Genomic DNA, 16612 nt, shown 5'->3' with positions numbered 1-16612 from the left:
AGAAAACTGGATGGAGCCAGTGAAAACTATTGAGTTTTATTTAATATTTTAAATAGTTGTCTAGTATTTTATATTTAGTCAGTACTGAGCCCTGCATATTAAGACTGGGTCTGTTGGCCTACCCCATTGATGATGCTGATCAGTCTAATCTTCAGCCAAACTTGACTTTACAATTTTGTTTATACTTTGGCTATACCAAAAACCGAATAACAATGTGCCAGTTGGACACTCCACTGCCTGACTGTTTCTGTTTTAGGTAGTCAGAGATCCCATGTCTATTGGCTCTGGTGAATAGCACTGAGGGGAATATGTGGCAAACTATTGCCCACAATTTACTTCTGTGGAGAGTGGCTGAGCTTGTTCCTTATAAAGGTGGTGATGTCCCAGAAAATGGGCCATTACATATCATACTTTGCTATTGGCATTATACATAAATATAAAATGAAAACCTCTTCTTCAGAAATTTCCATTAAAAACCTTAAATATTGAAATTGTTACTTTGGCGATGATGTCAAATTGATTTTTAACAATTTTTTTGGAAGCATAGATTGTATTTTTTTTTTTTTTTCATTGGCTTCGTTCCCAGCTTTAGAATTTAGCCTGAGATCACTCAGGAAATGAGTCACAATGATGGTACTGTGTATCTGTTCTAATGTTATAATCACCTGGGCTTTTGTCAAGAAAGTCTGCAATCTAACATTACATGAGAAGCAGGGATGGTCAAGCTTTGGTCACAGCACCCCAATGGATTAGCTACATTCATTGTCAGTTAGAAGCAGTTCTCCCTGTGTATAATTCTAACAATGATGAACATGAAGGGCTACAAGAATTATTTGGGTGGCCCTACCCAAACGATAATGAGCCATGTAAAAAGCTCCTTTGATGAACATCGATCTACTAGGTTGGCACTCCTATTGGCCATGGGTCTGCCCATTTGAAAAGACTTTTAATCAATGTCTGACCCCCTCAGGTTATTAAACTGGAGACATCTATCAAAGAGAACTTTTTCAGAGTTGTTGTTTTCTTATTAGTACAGGCTACAATTTTAGTTGGCTATGCTACATAGAGTCCTCCTGAAAGGTATTGATTCTCCTTACAGTCATGCTGCCAGTCTTCCATAAGGCAATGCTCCCTGGGAACAGAATGCAAAATAGCCTATTAATCTCCAACCAAGCACACCCAGCCTCCTTCTTAAAGTATACCTCTAATGGTGTGGTAATTGTATAAAAAATTACTATTGTGTAGCATTGTGCACAATAATATTATTTTAAATTGACATGTATTTTAAATTCAACGCTTAAATGCTGAAACAAGGTGCAGTTCTCCCCACCACATAACGCTATTCAAATTAGAAGGAGCATCATGCTGGGCCTCACACTGGAGGCAGCTGCTATGGGGGCGCAGAGGGATAGGAACATGAAAAAAAGACAAAAGTCCATCAAGTTCAACCTAAACTCTACTTTGTTGATCCAGAGAAAGGCAACCCTCCATGAGGCTGATGCCAATTGCCTCATGAAAGAGGAAAAATCCAATATAACATCAGAATAAATCCCTGGATCAACATTCTATCTCTATAAATCTAGTATCGATAACCTATAATTTTATATTTTTTCAGAAAAACATCCCAAGCTTCCCTTGAACTTGTTTATTGAGCCAGACATCACAACATCATGTAGCAGAGAGTCCCATAGTCTCATTGCTCTTACAGTAAAGAATCTCTCTCTGCAATGTTATGGTTACCAGCCTAGGTATAAAAAGCCAAAAAGAAATGGAAAATAGCGTAAGATCCATAGCGTAAGATCGCCAATGTAAGCTTCAAACTAATGTAGTGAGAAACTCTTACCAGAGGCGGTTGTGTGAACTCACACACAACAATGGTCAGCATGAGTGAGTAAATGCCTGGCCTGCAGCCTTTCCGACCTTATGAGAAAAGACAAGTGAAGACTTCCACAGAGCGGTGGGGGGATATCGGCACTGACCAGGATAGTACACGTCCGGTAGACAAAAAGGGATTTATTAAAACAAATGCATTGCGTTTCCCCGCGCTTGCGCGGATTCTTCAGGCATGACAAACAGGATAGGGAGGGATCTTATATAAAGGATAATATTAAATTGCGATATGAGCTAGGAATGGGTTAATATTATCCTGTATATAAGATCCCTCCCTATCCTGTTTGTCATGCCTGAAGAATCCGCACAAGCGCGGGGAAACGCAATGTATTTGTTTTAATAAATCCCTTTTTACCTACCGGACGTGTCCTGTCCTGGTCAGTGCCGATATCCACCCACCGCTCTGTGGAAGTCTTCATAGGTATAAAAAGATCACTAGAAAGATCTCTGTACTGTCCATTCATATATTTATACATTGTGATCAGATCGCCCGTAAGATGTCTTTTCTCTAGTCTAAATAACCCCAAGCTTGATAACTTGTCTTGGTGCTGTAATCCTCCCATATGATGAATTACGGTATATGATGCTCCACATGATATGAATAGCGTTATGCAGTGGGAACGGGGAAAACAGTTCCCTGTTCCGGCGTTTAAGTCACAAACTTGAAATACATGCCAATTTGAAGAAAGAATATTGTGCACAGTGCTACATGATAGTCCTTTGTCAGATTTACAAAAGGGTAGGCTTTGATGAAAATTGTACTAGAAATCCTGGAGGCTAAATACCTGAAAAAAAGCACCATCTAGCTATCTACAGATGGGTTCTCTGATCGCCAACTCTAATACTGCGTGCATTGTTATAGTATAAGTTGCTGATTGATTGATTAATTGCTAAAGGGGTACTCTGGTGGAAAACTTTTTTTTTTTTTTTAAATCAACTGGTGCCAGAAAGCTAACAGATTTGTAAATTACTATTAAAAATTCTTAATCCTTCCAGTACTTATTAGCGGATGTATACTACAGAGGAAATTCTTTTTGGATTTCTTTTTTGTCACAAGCACAGTGCTCTCTGCTGACACCTCTGTCCATTTTAGGAAATGTCCAGAGCAGCATATGTTTGCTATGGGGATTTTCTTCTGCTCTGGACAGTTCCTGACATGGACAGAGGTGTCAGCAGAGAGCACTGGGGTTGTGACAGAAAAGAAATCCAAAAAGAAAATAATTTCCTCTGTAGTATACAGCCACTAATAAGTGCTGGAAGGATTAAGATTTTTTTAATACAAGCCATTTACAAATCTGTTTAACTGTCTAACATCAGTTGATTAAAAAAAAAAAAAAAAAAAAAAAAAAAAAGGCTTTCCACCGGAGTACTGTTTTATTACTTTTTATTTTAATAATTATTTTCTGTCCTGTTTTCCATTAACAGGATATCTGATGACTCTGCTGCTTCGCTGATCTCTTCTAAACCAGTGAGCAGTTTATTTCATAACTGGCCTAAGTCTCCACAGCCTACTCCAAAACATCCCAAAAGTGTGGATTTTGACATTCGACCTACCTTGAGAAGAGCACCAAGCCCGTCAGCCTTGCCCACGGAGCACAAAATAAGTCCAACTCCACGACCTTCTTCTCTACCCATCTTGCCTTCTGCCCCTGTTTACACAGGGGTCTTTGACCTGAGAGGCTCCCCCACAGCTGGAGGAGATGCTTTCCCTAGCTTCCAAACGGGCAGTAGGTCCCTATCTCCAACTCATTTCATTCTACCCCCCACTGAGAAACCATTTGCCTCTAAGCCCATTCATTTTTGGACAAAATATGATGTGGCTGATTGGTTGGACTATTTAAATCTTGGGGAACACCGAGAACATTTCTTAGACAATGAAATTGATGGCAGCCACTTACCATCACTGACCAAGGAGGATTACATTGACCTGGGTGTTACAAGAGTTGGCCATCGAATGAACATTGACCGAGCTCTGAAATTTTTCTTGGAGAGGTGATTTCAAGTCATTTGATTCCTAGTTACTTCATCTTTGCATCCATCCCCTCAAACCTAAAAAGGTTTGGTGCAAGGTCCTGGAAGAGGAGAGTATGAATGTACTTTACTTTGAGTCAAAATGAAAAGCAAAACAAGAACAACCTATATATATATATATATATATATATATATATATATACATTTATTTATTTATACAACATGCACAGAATTTTCCTGAAATGATTGATTCACCAGCTGCTTATTTTACTATAAGGGGGCAATGACGGCTTCATCTTGAGCCATGATGTACATTCAGGCGCTGGAGGCACCAATGAATAAGGAAATCGCTCTAGCACTGTAGTGTTCCATTTTCACTGTGCCCGATTTTTCTGTTTCTTGCATCTTTACTGTCAACATAGATGTGTAGGCAGAAGGTCAAATGCATTGCTTGGAAAGAGATTTCAATACTACTGTAAGAGGGGAGAATAGGACAAAAGATTGAGGCATAAGCAGAGTCTTCCCTAAAGCTATCGATAGTCGATATATTGTGTGTGTGTCAGACAATGGTTTTATACAAACATCTAGCCAAACTATATTTCAGGAGATAAACGTCAACATAACCTTTATTTTCCTTGAGTTTAGCTGCCACTTAATCATGGTCAATGAGTTTGAGAACATGGGACAACATGCTTCTCTTACTGTTGTTGGGGTGGCCTACTAAAGTTTTTCCTGTTAGTACTGAACGAACTGTATAGGACTGATACCAGTACAAAAACAAGAGCGCTGGTTTACCATTCCTCCCCATTCTCATCCAATTTGAGGCATTATATTTTTCAACCTCTTTACAAGAGTTGCTGAACTGAGCCAGTTATCTGATGGAACCGAGCATTTTTAGCTTACTTTAAAAACTTTTGTTTTATGGAATGTTGCATAGGATTTTGAAGGACACATGGGCAGGGATATTATAAGAGTAACCAGTTGTGTGTAAAAGGGATGAGCATTAGAAAGTCAATTGATTGTTTTCCGAATTAGACTAGACCGTCATTTCATTCCATATCGGCAAGTGTACCAAGGATGTGCCAGTGGGAGCCATCTTCTTGAAGCTTGGCACTTTACTGAAATCTAATGGCAGAAGCTTGATCTTGTGCACCAAGTACTGATTATTAGTGATGTCATTATTTCTTAGAATAGACAGGTACTGTACTGTCTCATTCCTCAGTTATGTCACTGCCAGTACCGTAGCTGACAGGATGCCTATAGATTGGCTGGCACTGGGTACACATAAAAGTTCACTTTGCTAAGATTTGCTGTATGTCATTTTACGTTAAGTCAGTAGTTCCCTTTTAAAAAACAACAAACTATCAAATATTGTTTCTAAATGAACAGATTATACTGTTGTGTACAGCAGGTAAATACAGCCCCTGTACTTTTCAAAGGTGACCTGACTATGGTATGATCTGCCTGTTTTTGCTAGGGTAAGAGGACAACTTATGATATGCCTATTGAAATCAATGGTTTGCTAAAAACCTATCCTCCAGGATTAATAACTTAATTGTTGCAATGGTTCTTTAGTGTGCCCGTTAGAGGGTATGTGGAGCAGACTGAGGCCTTTACATCCCATGGTGGAGATCCACGACCATTTTACTGTTAGTATTGTAGGAGTATTGGACATTTTGATGCTGTCCAGATAGATAGATAACTCTTGCTTGAGTAGATTTATAAGAGGTGAGATCACTATTGACAAAAATTACAATATGAAATCCCACCTTTGCTTCAGGCAATTGGTTGCATAAAGCAGAGAACCCCTTATAGGAACATTGCAAATGACATGAGGCAAATCTTAACAGAAGTGAACCTACATTTTAGTCCACAATGTGACCACATTATAGCATCTGTATTACAGCTTCAAGACTAGGACGCCTATTTTAAAGTGACCTGAATTTAGAGCCCAGCAGGGTTTTATAGTTATCTAACTTTAATTCCACTGAACCACAGGGCGTCCACAAGGCTGTAAAATGTTTGCTAATATATGGCGCATTATGGCTATTCACATACATACTTAAATGTGAAATGTCAATCTGAATTCTTAATAGGTTGACCTACAATAAAATATTGTATTTTCTGTTAGATCACACAAAACAATATTTTTCAATTGAAATCTTTTTAGCTTTGCTGGTGCTCTTTTTATTTCCTTTCAGAACATCCACCTAATGTGGACTGTGATCAATAACATTAAGGCAAATATAGAACTCACTGAACCTGAATCTAATAATTTGGCCTTTGGTCCATTCAGTCTTATAAATGCCGATTTGCTTTCCAAATGTTCTGATTTCCCAGAGAAGTCTGGAATGAGACTCTGGACTGAACACTTGGAACATCTTTTGCAAGTCTAAATAAATCATCAGGGTTGGGTGAAAATTACTGTAAGTTTGCCCAACTCTAATGTCCAGCCCTGGTTAAAGGAAGACATTTATATGGTCAATAGAAGGAATCACTCCCCCACCGATATACAAGAGGATCCGTGTGGTGGGACTGAACGTGTTACCACCAGCATTGGACATGTGAGGTGGACATTCTGAGAATTAACAAAAAAATTTAAGAGTTTGAGTGATCTCAAGTATATTGTGGACAACCCCTTTAAATATTGATCTGGTCTCAGATTACAACCAATAGCAATTTTTAGAATCTTCGAAAGGATGCAATGAATGGTCTTTTAGACTGAACTGTGGAGACGGTCAATCTTTCATTATGTATCATAACCTTCATTGGTCACTTCTATATATTTAGTAGTCAATGCACTCTCTTTTCCTCCTTAGCCAAAGCCGAAAGACCACTGTGCTGTTGTGACTGAGATTCCTTTACTCTCAGACACAACATTGTCTTAGTTTTTTTTTTTTGTCTCATGCTTTCTATTTACATTTCTTGAAGATTGTGGATGACTGTGTGGTCAGGCTGATTGTCTGCTTGGAGAAGTCTCAATGTTAACTATGAGGTATAGAGAGGCACTTGAGGAATTCAGTGGATATCTGGTATTTATAGCCTTATTTTCTATTATTTTATCAGTTATATATGCATGTATGATGCACCGGAGACAACACAGTTGAGCCGAACCACTTTGTGATGTAGTGAGATAGATATGTTGTATAGACTATCATATATTTAATGCCACTTTATAAGGATGTTTTATTCCTGGGTACAGTGATAGTTTATTCTGCTATACTTGACAAGGGCAAATCTTCTTGAGTCACAGCTCTTTGGTACCATCCCTTATTTACCTATTGAATTTTTGTAGTATAGAATGCTTGCTATCACTTGTTCACATGTGTAGTAAGATATAAGGAAACTGTAGAATGAGACTGTAGAATTGAAGTTACTGAATAGCTACCTGTGAAAGCCAAAGACTGATTTCATAATGTGGCACTCGCCCATGGCCTTTCTGTAACCCCATGCTTTGTGCTTTCCTGTCATATGGAGTCAGAAGGAAACATTGAACTTGGTCTTGCTGCCTACAATTGAGGTCCCCAACCCAGTCCTCAAGGCCCACCAACAGTCCAGGATTTTCCCATTTCTATTCTAATGGAGTGACTGAAAAAACCTGGAATGCTGGTGAACTTTGAGAACTGGGTTGGGGATCGCTGGCTTCAACAACTAATAGGGGAAATTCGTTTGTCAGACAATTTTGATAAATCAGGCCATATTTCTTATTTATATGGAAAACAAATTTATTGAACAATGTTTAATCCGTAGCTTCCAACATTTATGTAGGGGGATATTAAAGGAGTTCTTCGGGCATCTTACATTGAATGTCTTTTGATGGTGCAACCCTTCTGATCAGCCATTAAGCAGACCTGCGGCTCCAACATATACACAATATATTGTGTAGTGGTGGTGCCAGGTTGTTGCAGTTCTGCCCTGCAGTATCCTGGTGTCACCACTACACAATGAAAAGAGCCAACTGCTTTCGACATGTTCATTATAAATATACCACAATTAGCCAGAGCTCTGTCAAACATCTGATCGTCGAAAGAGGGAGGGGGTGGTTGCCGGTTTTTGTCATTCCACCAAGTAGACATTGATGGCCTATCCCGATGCCCCGAGAACCCTTTTAAATCCTGTTGACCCACCTGGACCCCTTCCCTTCAGCTGCCTGTAATTTTAATGCAGATTTGTTCTCTCTTTGTGGGACAGTCCTGCAAAAAAACTAAATGGGAATGTTGGGAAGTATGTTGAATCAATGATATATATAGTAGTAGTAGTGTATATACTAGTCTCCATACATAAACTAAGGTTGAAGTTGTAGGTAGGAGCTTCCCTGGCCTGTTGTATTATTAATAATATTATTATTATTATCGTTATTATTGTTATTATTATTATTATTATTATGTTTTTTGTTAAGAAAATCCCTATTCTATTTCTCTTCCAAATACATCCAGCGGCCTAAAGGTTATCCAAAAATCAATGTCATGTTGCTCTTAACTGGAAACCTTTATACTTTTTATATATGGTGTTTGGTATTTGCTTCTTCGACAGACTGTACCCTAGTGAAAAACAACAGGAGAAAGATCTTTCACAAGATTTCCAAATCCTCTGGTTCTTCAAGATGTCAGGGATATGATTCATACTGGCACTTTGTTGTGATCAAAATAGGCTGATTTTTCTTTCTTTCTCCAACAGCCCATTATCCTGTCTTAAGGGCTCGGAATTACATCACTTTTAGCTATTTTTATCATTTTATCTCATCGCCAATATAGAGGATATTGATGTTACTGAAAAAAATATATATATATTATATATCTATCTATAGTAACATAGTTCATAAGGTTGAAAAAAGACCAGAGTCCATCAAGTTCAACCTATAACCCTAATGAGTCCCTACTGAGTTGATCCAGAGGAAGGCAAAAATCCCTCATACTCGAGGTAAAAATTCCTTCCCGACTCCAAATATGGCATCAGAATAGATCCCTGGATCAACCTTCTGTCCCTATAAATTTAGTATCCATAACCTGTAATGTTATTATTCTCCAAAAATGCATCCAGACCCCTTTTAAATTATTTCACTGAGTTAACCATGACCACCTCCTCAAGCAGAGAATTCAATAGTCTCACTGCTCTTACAGTAGAGAACCCCTGTCTGTGCTGGTGTAGAAACCTTCTTTCCTATAAATGTAGAGGATGCCCCCTTGTTATAGATACAGTTCTGGGTACAAATAGATCATGGGAGAGATCTCTGTACTGTCCCCTGATATATTTATACATAGTTATTAGGTCTCTCCTAAGCCTTCTTTTTTCTAAACTAAGTAACCCTAATTCTGATAATCTTTCTGGGTACTGTAGTCTTCCAATTCCCCATATTAGCCTGGTTGCCCGTCTTTGAACCCTCTCCAGCTCCACTATATCTTTCTTGTACAATGGTGCCCAGTACTGTACACAGTATTCTATGTGTGGTCTGACTAGTGATTTGTACAGTGGTAGAATTTTTTTCTTTTTCGTGGGCATCTATGCCCCTATTGATGCACCCCATGATTTAATTTGCCTTGGCAGCAGCTGCCCGACACTGGTCACTACAGCTAAATTCGCTATTAACTAAGACTCCCAGGTCCTTTTCCACGTCAGTCGTCCCAAGTGTTCTCCCATTTAATACATAATTCCAGCCCAGATTTTTCTTCTCCATGTGCATTACCTGACATTTATCAGTGTTGACCCTCATGTGCCACTTCCCAGCCCAAACCTCCAACCTATCCAGATCCATTTGTAACAGTGCCCTGTCCTCTATAGTGTCTACCGCTTTAGAGAGTTTAATATCATCTGCAAAGATTGCTACTTTACTATTCAACCCCTCTACAAGATCATTAATGAATATATTAAATAGAACAGGACCCAAGACTTACCCCTGTGGTACCCCACTAGTAACAGGCACCCAATCAGAATAAGTACCATTATTAACCACCCTCTGTTTCCTATCACAGAGCCAGTTACTTACCCACTTGCACACATTCTACCTCAGCCCAATCCTTCTCATTTTATGCACCAACCTTTTATGTGGCGCCGCATCAAATACTTTGGAAAAAATCCAGATATACGACATCCAGCGATTGCCCCTGGTCCAGTCTGGAGCTCGCCTCCTCATAAAAGCTGATCAGGTTAGTTTGACAGGACCGATTCCTCATAAAGCCATGCTGATATGGGGTCATACATTTATTTTAATCAAGATACTCCAACATATCATCCCTTAAAAAACCCTCAAACAATTTACATACAACGGAGGTTAAACCAACAGGCCTAGAATTCCTGGGGTCACCTTTTGACCCCTTTTTAAATATTGGCACCACATTTGCCATGCGCCAGTCCTGGGGAACAGTCCCTGTCACTATAGAGTCCCTGAATATAAAAAAAAATAGGGGTCTGTCTATTACATTACTTAATTCCTTTAGAACACAGAGCACTGGGGTGAATGCCATCTGGACCTGCCGATTTGCTTATTTTGGTTTTTTTGTAGGCGGCACTGTAATTCTTCCTGGGTTAGACTGGTGACCTGTACTGGGAAGTTTACCTTATCGCGCTGTATTTTATTCACCTGGCATTTCATTTTCCTCGGTGAATACAGTGGATAAGAATTTGTTTAATATATTAGCTTTTTCCTGGTCCCCTTTTATAATTTCTTCTTCAGGGTTTTTTAAAGGGCCAACACATAGTTAAAGAACATTTTGGGGTTAGTTTTACTCTCTTTGGCAATGAGTCTTTCTGTCTCTATTTTTGTGGCTTTTATCAGTTTTTTTTTTTTTTTTACATATATTACATTTTTCTCTATAGCTTTTTAATGCTTCTTCACTGCCGTCCTGTTTTAGCAGTTTAAATGCTTTATTTTTGTCATTTATTGCACTCTTAACATTTTTTTATTTATCCATATTGGTTTTCTTTTATTCCCTTAAGGTATATACATCTTACAGTGAGAATTTAAGAAATGTTTAAGTCTCCCATTTAGTGTCAGTATTCTTGTTTTTGAGGACATTATCCCATTTTATATTGTTAAGGGCTTCTCTGAGATGATCAAACTTTGCCTTCCTAAAGTTCATTGTTTTTGTGTCCCCTCGAGAGATTCCCTTATTGAAGAACAAGCTATAATGTATTCCAGTAGGGCGCCCCCTCTGGTCGGGCCCTGCACCATTTGGGACAGATAATTGTCTTTAGCTATAGTCAGAAACCTGTTTCCTTTATGAGAATCACAGGTCTCAGTCTCCCAGTTTATATCAGGATAGGATAGTTAAAATCCCCATTATTATCACCTCATTCTGATTTGCTACCTTTTTTATTTGCCTCAGTAATAGATATTCTTCCTCTTCTATTATGTTTGGTAGCTTATAGCAAATCCCTATGCAAATTTTTTTAATTTTTATATCCTTTTTTTTCTTCCAATAATGACTTCACATATCCTCCCGCAGTGCGGCCTTCAGACTCGACTTCACATAAAGACAAACTCCTCCCTCTTTCTGTTTTGGCCGATCCTTCCAGAATAGACTATAACCCTGTATGTTGACCACCCAGTAACAACTATCATTCAACCAAGTCTCTGTTATACCCACTATGTCGCAATTTTCCTCAGACATCAACTACTCCAGTTCCTCTGTTTTATTGGACAGACTTTTGGCATCAGTCAACATGCAATTCAAAGGTGTATATTTTTTCTTCCTATGAAGCCTATCCCTATTAACTATTCTAACCCCTCCCTCCACTCCACCCCCAAGTACATCAATAAGTTCCCCCTCTCTATCTACACTATCTTCCCCCATCTATGTTGTAGGTTCCCTTCCCCCCAGTCCCTAGTTTAAACACTACTCCAAACTTCTAACCATCTTCTCCTTAAGCACAGCTGCACCTCCCTATGGAAGAGCCGGTATCAGACAGCGAAGTCGGCCCAGATCTCCATGAACCCAAACCCCTCCTTCCTACACCAGCTTCTGAGCCACTTATTTACCTCCCTAATCTCCCACTGCCTCTCTGGTGTGGCTCATGGAACAGGTAATATTTTAGAAAATATTACCTTGGAGGTCCTTGCTTTAAGCTTGCGGCCTAAGTCCCTGAAATCATTTTTAAAGACACTCCACCTACCTCTTACTTTGTCATTGGTGCCAATATGTACCATGACTGCTGGGTTCTCTCCAGCCCCACCCAGCAACTTGTCAACCCGATCCGTTATGTGCCGAACTAGAGCACCAGGAAGACCCTGTGCTTTGTGACAGATCACCCTGTCTGTCTCCCCTAATAATTGAGTCCCCCACTCAATAACAAATACACTCAAGAACTGTCTTCCAGATAACAGAGGGCATCAATCTATTATTCTTTTCAGTTTTCATATTTATAAAAATAGAAACGGTAATGTCCAATTAAGTGCTATTGTTGCAGAATTTAAAACTGAATAGTGACATTTTGTTTGCAGAGTATATTTATTAGGTAGTCTGGAGTACTACGCAATGAAATGTTACCCATAGCACCCCTTTTTGGAAACAAATATTTGTGCTCATTATTGTTGATTACTTGTAGTTTCAATATAGGAAAACACTCAATTTAAGAGACTGATCAAGTTGTTAAAGGAGTACTCCGCCCCTAGACACCTTATTTCCTATTCAATGGATAAGGGATAAGATGTCTTTTAGCGGGGATTTTTTTTTTTTTTTTTGGGGGGGGGGGGGGTTATTAGATTTTGATTATTCGTTTATTGAAAATTAAACTAATGTGTACTTGTGGTTGTGCCAACTGGGAGAGCCTGAGCTGATCATTTTTGTATCGTATGGACAGCTTAAAGGGATTGTGTCACCTACATTTTTTTTCTGATTAGAGTCAGATACTAAAACAAGTTCTTTTTTTATTTTATTTCCTGATTTTATTTTTAGAAATTTTTTGAAGTTTTTGTGTATTTTTACGGGGGCTGCTATCTTTGCCTGAGCTGTTTTTAACAGCATTTGGTTATATGCTTTACAGCAGGACTCATGGGCATAGAGGAGAATAGACAGGACCTGTCCCATGCAGATCAATTGCGACATTTTCAGAGGTCATTCTACAGGGAAGAAAAGACTGTTCACTGAGCAAAAGCTTTTGTGTGTATCTATCTTATTGGTGTCACCTTTCACTCTACTCCTTGTCTGTTCTGGGAAGAAAGGCATTCCTGGGAAATGATCTGTACAGAACGGGAAGTCGCAGTTTAGTTTTAGCCCTAGTGGCCAGAATGGAAACTACAACATTTCTTAATAAAATATAGATAGAAAAATGGAAATTTAGAAAAACATCCTAAAAAAATTCTTAAATTATAGGAACAGGTAATTTTCTGATGACACAGTCTCTTAAAGGAAAGGATACCAAATTTCAACTGTCATCAGATTGATAAATTTTATGCCCATCTTTTTTCCCTTGATAAATTCCATAAAAATGGCCCTTCATCCAAATTTTTCCACGTGTCAGTTTCCTATTACAGAGATCACCAAGCCTATATCATGGTGGAGGCTAAAATGGTGAGATACAAATCCCTTTTTTATTAACCGTAATTGTCTTATATAGGAGGAAGAGGAAATATGGCTTCATTATAAGAAACTGGCTGGTCTGGATTTTACATGCTTTTGTGAAAAAGACCCATGTGGATTCCAGTTTTATGCCACATCCTGGCTGGTATACATATACTCCAATATTTGGCATGTTTGGTTTGGTTTGTTTGTTTTTGATTTGTTTTTGTACAATTCATGGCAGAATTGGGCCTTGTTTTTCTTAATCCCCATATTGTATCATTAGTTATATGCATATTTTTTTCACTTCATGAAGGGGTCATCTATGATTTGAAGACGAGGTCTATGTTTCTTCTCAAATTTTGCCACTCCTTTTTTTTTTTTTTTTTTTTTTTTACAGAGGACCCAGGGTGCTGCAAAAGTAGAAAATAAAGTAAACTCACCTTCCCTGATCCCTCGAGACTGCCATTCCAACTCCTTCCTGTTTCTGATGACATATCAACCCTGCATGAATTGTCTGCTCAGCCAATCACTGGCTAATCACACAAAGACCTCCAAGGAAACCACAGGATCAAGCAAGGCATGTGGATCTTGTGTAGAGTAAAAAGGTTTTTACCCACAATGCAACGCGTTTCACGGAAAACCGCTTCATCAGCCTGATGGACCGGTCTTCTGTGAAACGCGTTGCATTGTGGGTTATAAACCTTTTTACTCTACAAGAGATCCACGCACCTTGCTTGATCCTGTGGTTTCCTTGGAGGTCTTTGTGTGATTGCTGTATTATCCCAGGAGCGGCTGCCGGATCTGAGATACTTCTATCTCCACTACTCTTACCATTGTTGTACGTGGCTCAGTACAACCACCAATGGTGAACACCTGAACAATTGTTAATTTCTCCATTTCCATCTACTTTATCACACTATGAAGCGCTTTCCTTTGTTTTAGCTGCAATCACTGGCTGAGACAGATTACCTCAGTGGCAAGTGATTGGCTATGTAGACAGTTCCTGCATGAATGGGATGCCATAGGAAGAAGCTACAAACACAGGCTATGGAGAACTGTTAGAACGGCAGCACCGGGGGACCAGGGCAGGTGAGTAAGACTAGACGGAACTGTTTTTGTAAAACAAAACTGGACAATGTCCTTAATGTCTTTGATATTCTAAAACCTCAACTTTTTTTGTCAAGACTTAAAAGTGATAATTCCCTATATCAAAATAGTTTGGTAAATGGCTATTGATAGTAATTGATAATTACCTATAGCTGGACCACAGTGCTTAAAATTGTAAATAGTAGTTTATGGGGAAAAGGTGAAGCTGAATTTAATATAATCAAATGTAAAGATATTTACTATCCCAGAATTGTACATCTGTCTCAACTTAACATCTTTTATTTATGAATAATTTACTGTTAACGGAAGTGCAGTGTGACGGGATCAGGGGATTTATTAAATGCTTGCAATTTAAATATTATAGGATTTTCACATTTTCTATTAGCCTGAAAAATGTTATCATACCTATGAACATGTTATATGCAAAAAAAAAAAAAAATAGTGTGAATAGCTTCTCAAAAGAATATTTTATTAATATATTGTATATTTTATATTATTTATTATACATTTTATTTAATGTCAAATTATAACCGTTAGTCACTTAAAATAAATAATATTAATTGCATTTTACTTATGAAGAATTCAGAAACAACAACAGATTTAATAAATGAATGAAAATAATGATTATTTCCTCAAATTATTTCATAACTAGTCAATATTGTAATGTGTTGTAAAAGTAAGCTAATCCTTTTGTGTTTAAAAACAAACACTTTAATCACTTTAATAATTTATTTAAAAATGTAAATCTAATTTATTAAAATCTAAATACAGGGACATATGTTTGAACATGTTCAAGATAAGAGGCCAGAAACATTTCTGTGTCTTTGTTTCGGTTCTAATATTACTTAAATTTACTGAAAATTTTGATTTCTTTGTTTGAGTTCTTATATTATTTTAAATCAACTAAAATATTTTTTTTTTGTTCGTTAATAAAAAAAATACATATATATATATTATTTCAATTGAAAAAAATGATGCCCAAAATTCCAAATTTTTTTCGGAAAAACAGAAATAGTTTTCTTGTGAAAGTTTTACCCCCATATTACTTAAGGGTGCATGTACAGTTAAAAACAGAAATGTTGACTTTTTATGAAATGTGAGTTTTATTATAAAATAACACTGGGTTTAATGACAAGGTCATGTACTACAATTGTAGTTTGAGTTTTATTTATTCTATTCTAAAAAGAATAGCATTGTAAATGTGAATAGATGTGCAAAAACAACCCTTGTAATAGTTTCTATTTAAAATTGCTGCAATAATGTACAAATAATAGATGTACAGAATGTACAAATCATGTCTGTTTTAGTATATCCTGCATGTTTTTGCCATCTAAAATAATATACAGAGGTTAACTATATCTTAAAAACTGTAATATCTGCCAAATATTATAAGTAGTGGCGTTTTATACTTGAACGAATGTTTTAATTATTACTATTATCAGCATAGATTATCAAAACCATGTAAGATAATTAATATTACACTTTTGTAAACAAAAAAAAGCAAAACCCCCAAAAATATTTTAGAAAAATTCTATAACATAACATTATTAAATGGAAAGACAGTCAGACAGATTAAAAACTTAAAGATAAATGTGTGCTTTTAAGCTCTTTCAGATATTGGTGTATTTTTTTTTCTGTATTATTTTATTTTTCTTGGTGGTTGTCAATTTTTGTGATTTATTTATGTGATTTTTTTTCCTGCAAAAGCTGGCTGAATTTTATGATGAATAAGTCCAAAAAATTGAGTTTGACAGTATTAAAAATGGTAAATTCAGGGGATAAAAGATTATTACATATGTTAAATATACATTAGCATTCAGGAATTTCTAAAAAAAATATATATATATATGATTATTTTTCCATTTTTATTTTTAAAATTTTAGTATTATTTTTCTTAAAATATTAGAAGGCTGTTCTTCATTTTGCAGCTGTTGCACTGAAAATATTTTGTATGGGTTGCAATTTTTATTTGTGACAATAAGAAAAAAAATCCAGCATACTTTCTACCTTTCTGACCTTTGTGGAGTCAGGCCTTTTGTTGAGGTGCACACACCTTCAAAAGCTGTCGGCTAAACGTTGATCGTTGACAGCTATGTTACCAGATCCTTCCCCCTGTTGCCAGGAAGCGCTGGCAGAGAATCAAACAT

The 16612-nt window shown here is 37.3% G+C and overlaps 1 protein-coding gene and 1 long non-coding RNA gene across 8 annotated transcripts in view; one reads left to right on the top strand and one right to left on the bottom strand.

Moving 5' to 3' along the window:
- Positions 1-13910, top strand: part of SHANK1 (SH3 and multiple ankyrin repeat domains 1) — a 518963-nt gene extending 505053 nt beyond the window's left edge. For all 7 annotated transcript variants that reach the window (XM_056543605.1, XM_056543607.1, XM_056543608.1 and 4 more), the window contains one exon: positions 3316-13910. In XM_056543605.1, the coding sequence (XP_056399580.1) occupies positions 3316-3886 (571 nt within the window). In that variant the 3' untranslated portion in view covers positions 3887-13910. The remainder of the gene's footprint in view (positions 1-3315) is intronic.
- LOC130294128 (uncharacterized) overlaps positions 379-16612 on the bottom strand; it is a 42886-nt gene continuing 26652 nt past the window's right edge. The window contains exons 2-3 of the long non-coding RNA XR_008848397.1: positions 3789-3962; positions 379-1132 (exon numbers count right to left, since the gene is read on the bottom strand). This is a non-coding gene — a long non-coding RNA (uncharacterized LOC130294128). The remainder of the gene's footprint in view (positions 1133-3788; positions 3963-16612) is intronic.

The sequence above is a fragment of the Hyla sarda genome, chromosome 10, assembly GCF_029499605.1.
Source record: "Hyla sarda isolate aHylSar1 chromosome 10, aHylSar1.hap1, whole genome shotgun sequence".
Classification (NCBI taxonomy): Eukaryota; Metazoa; Chordata; class Amphibia; order Anura; family Hylidae; genus Hyla; species Hyla sarda.
The sequence above is the reverse complement of the archived record's forward strand: the minus strand, read 5'-3'. Positions and strand labels throughout refer to the sequence as shown.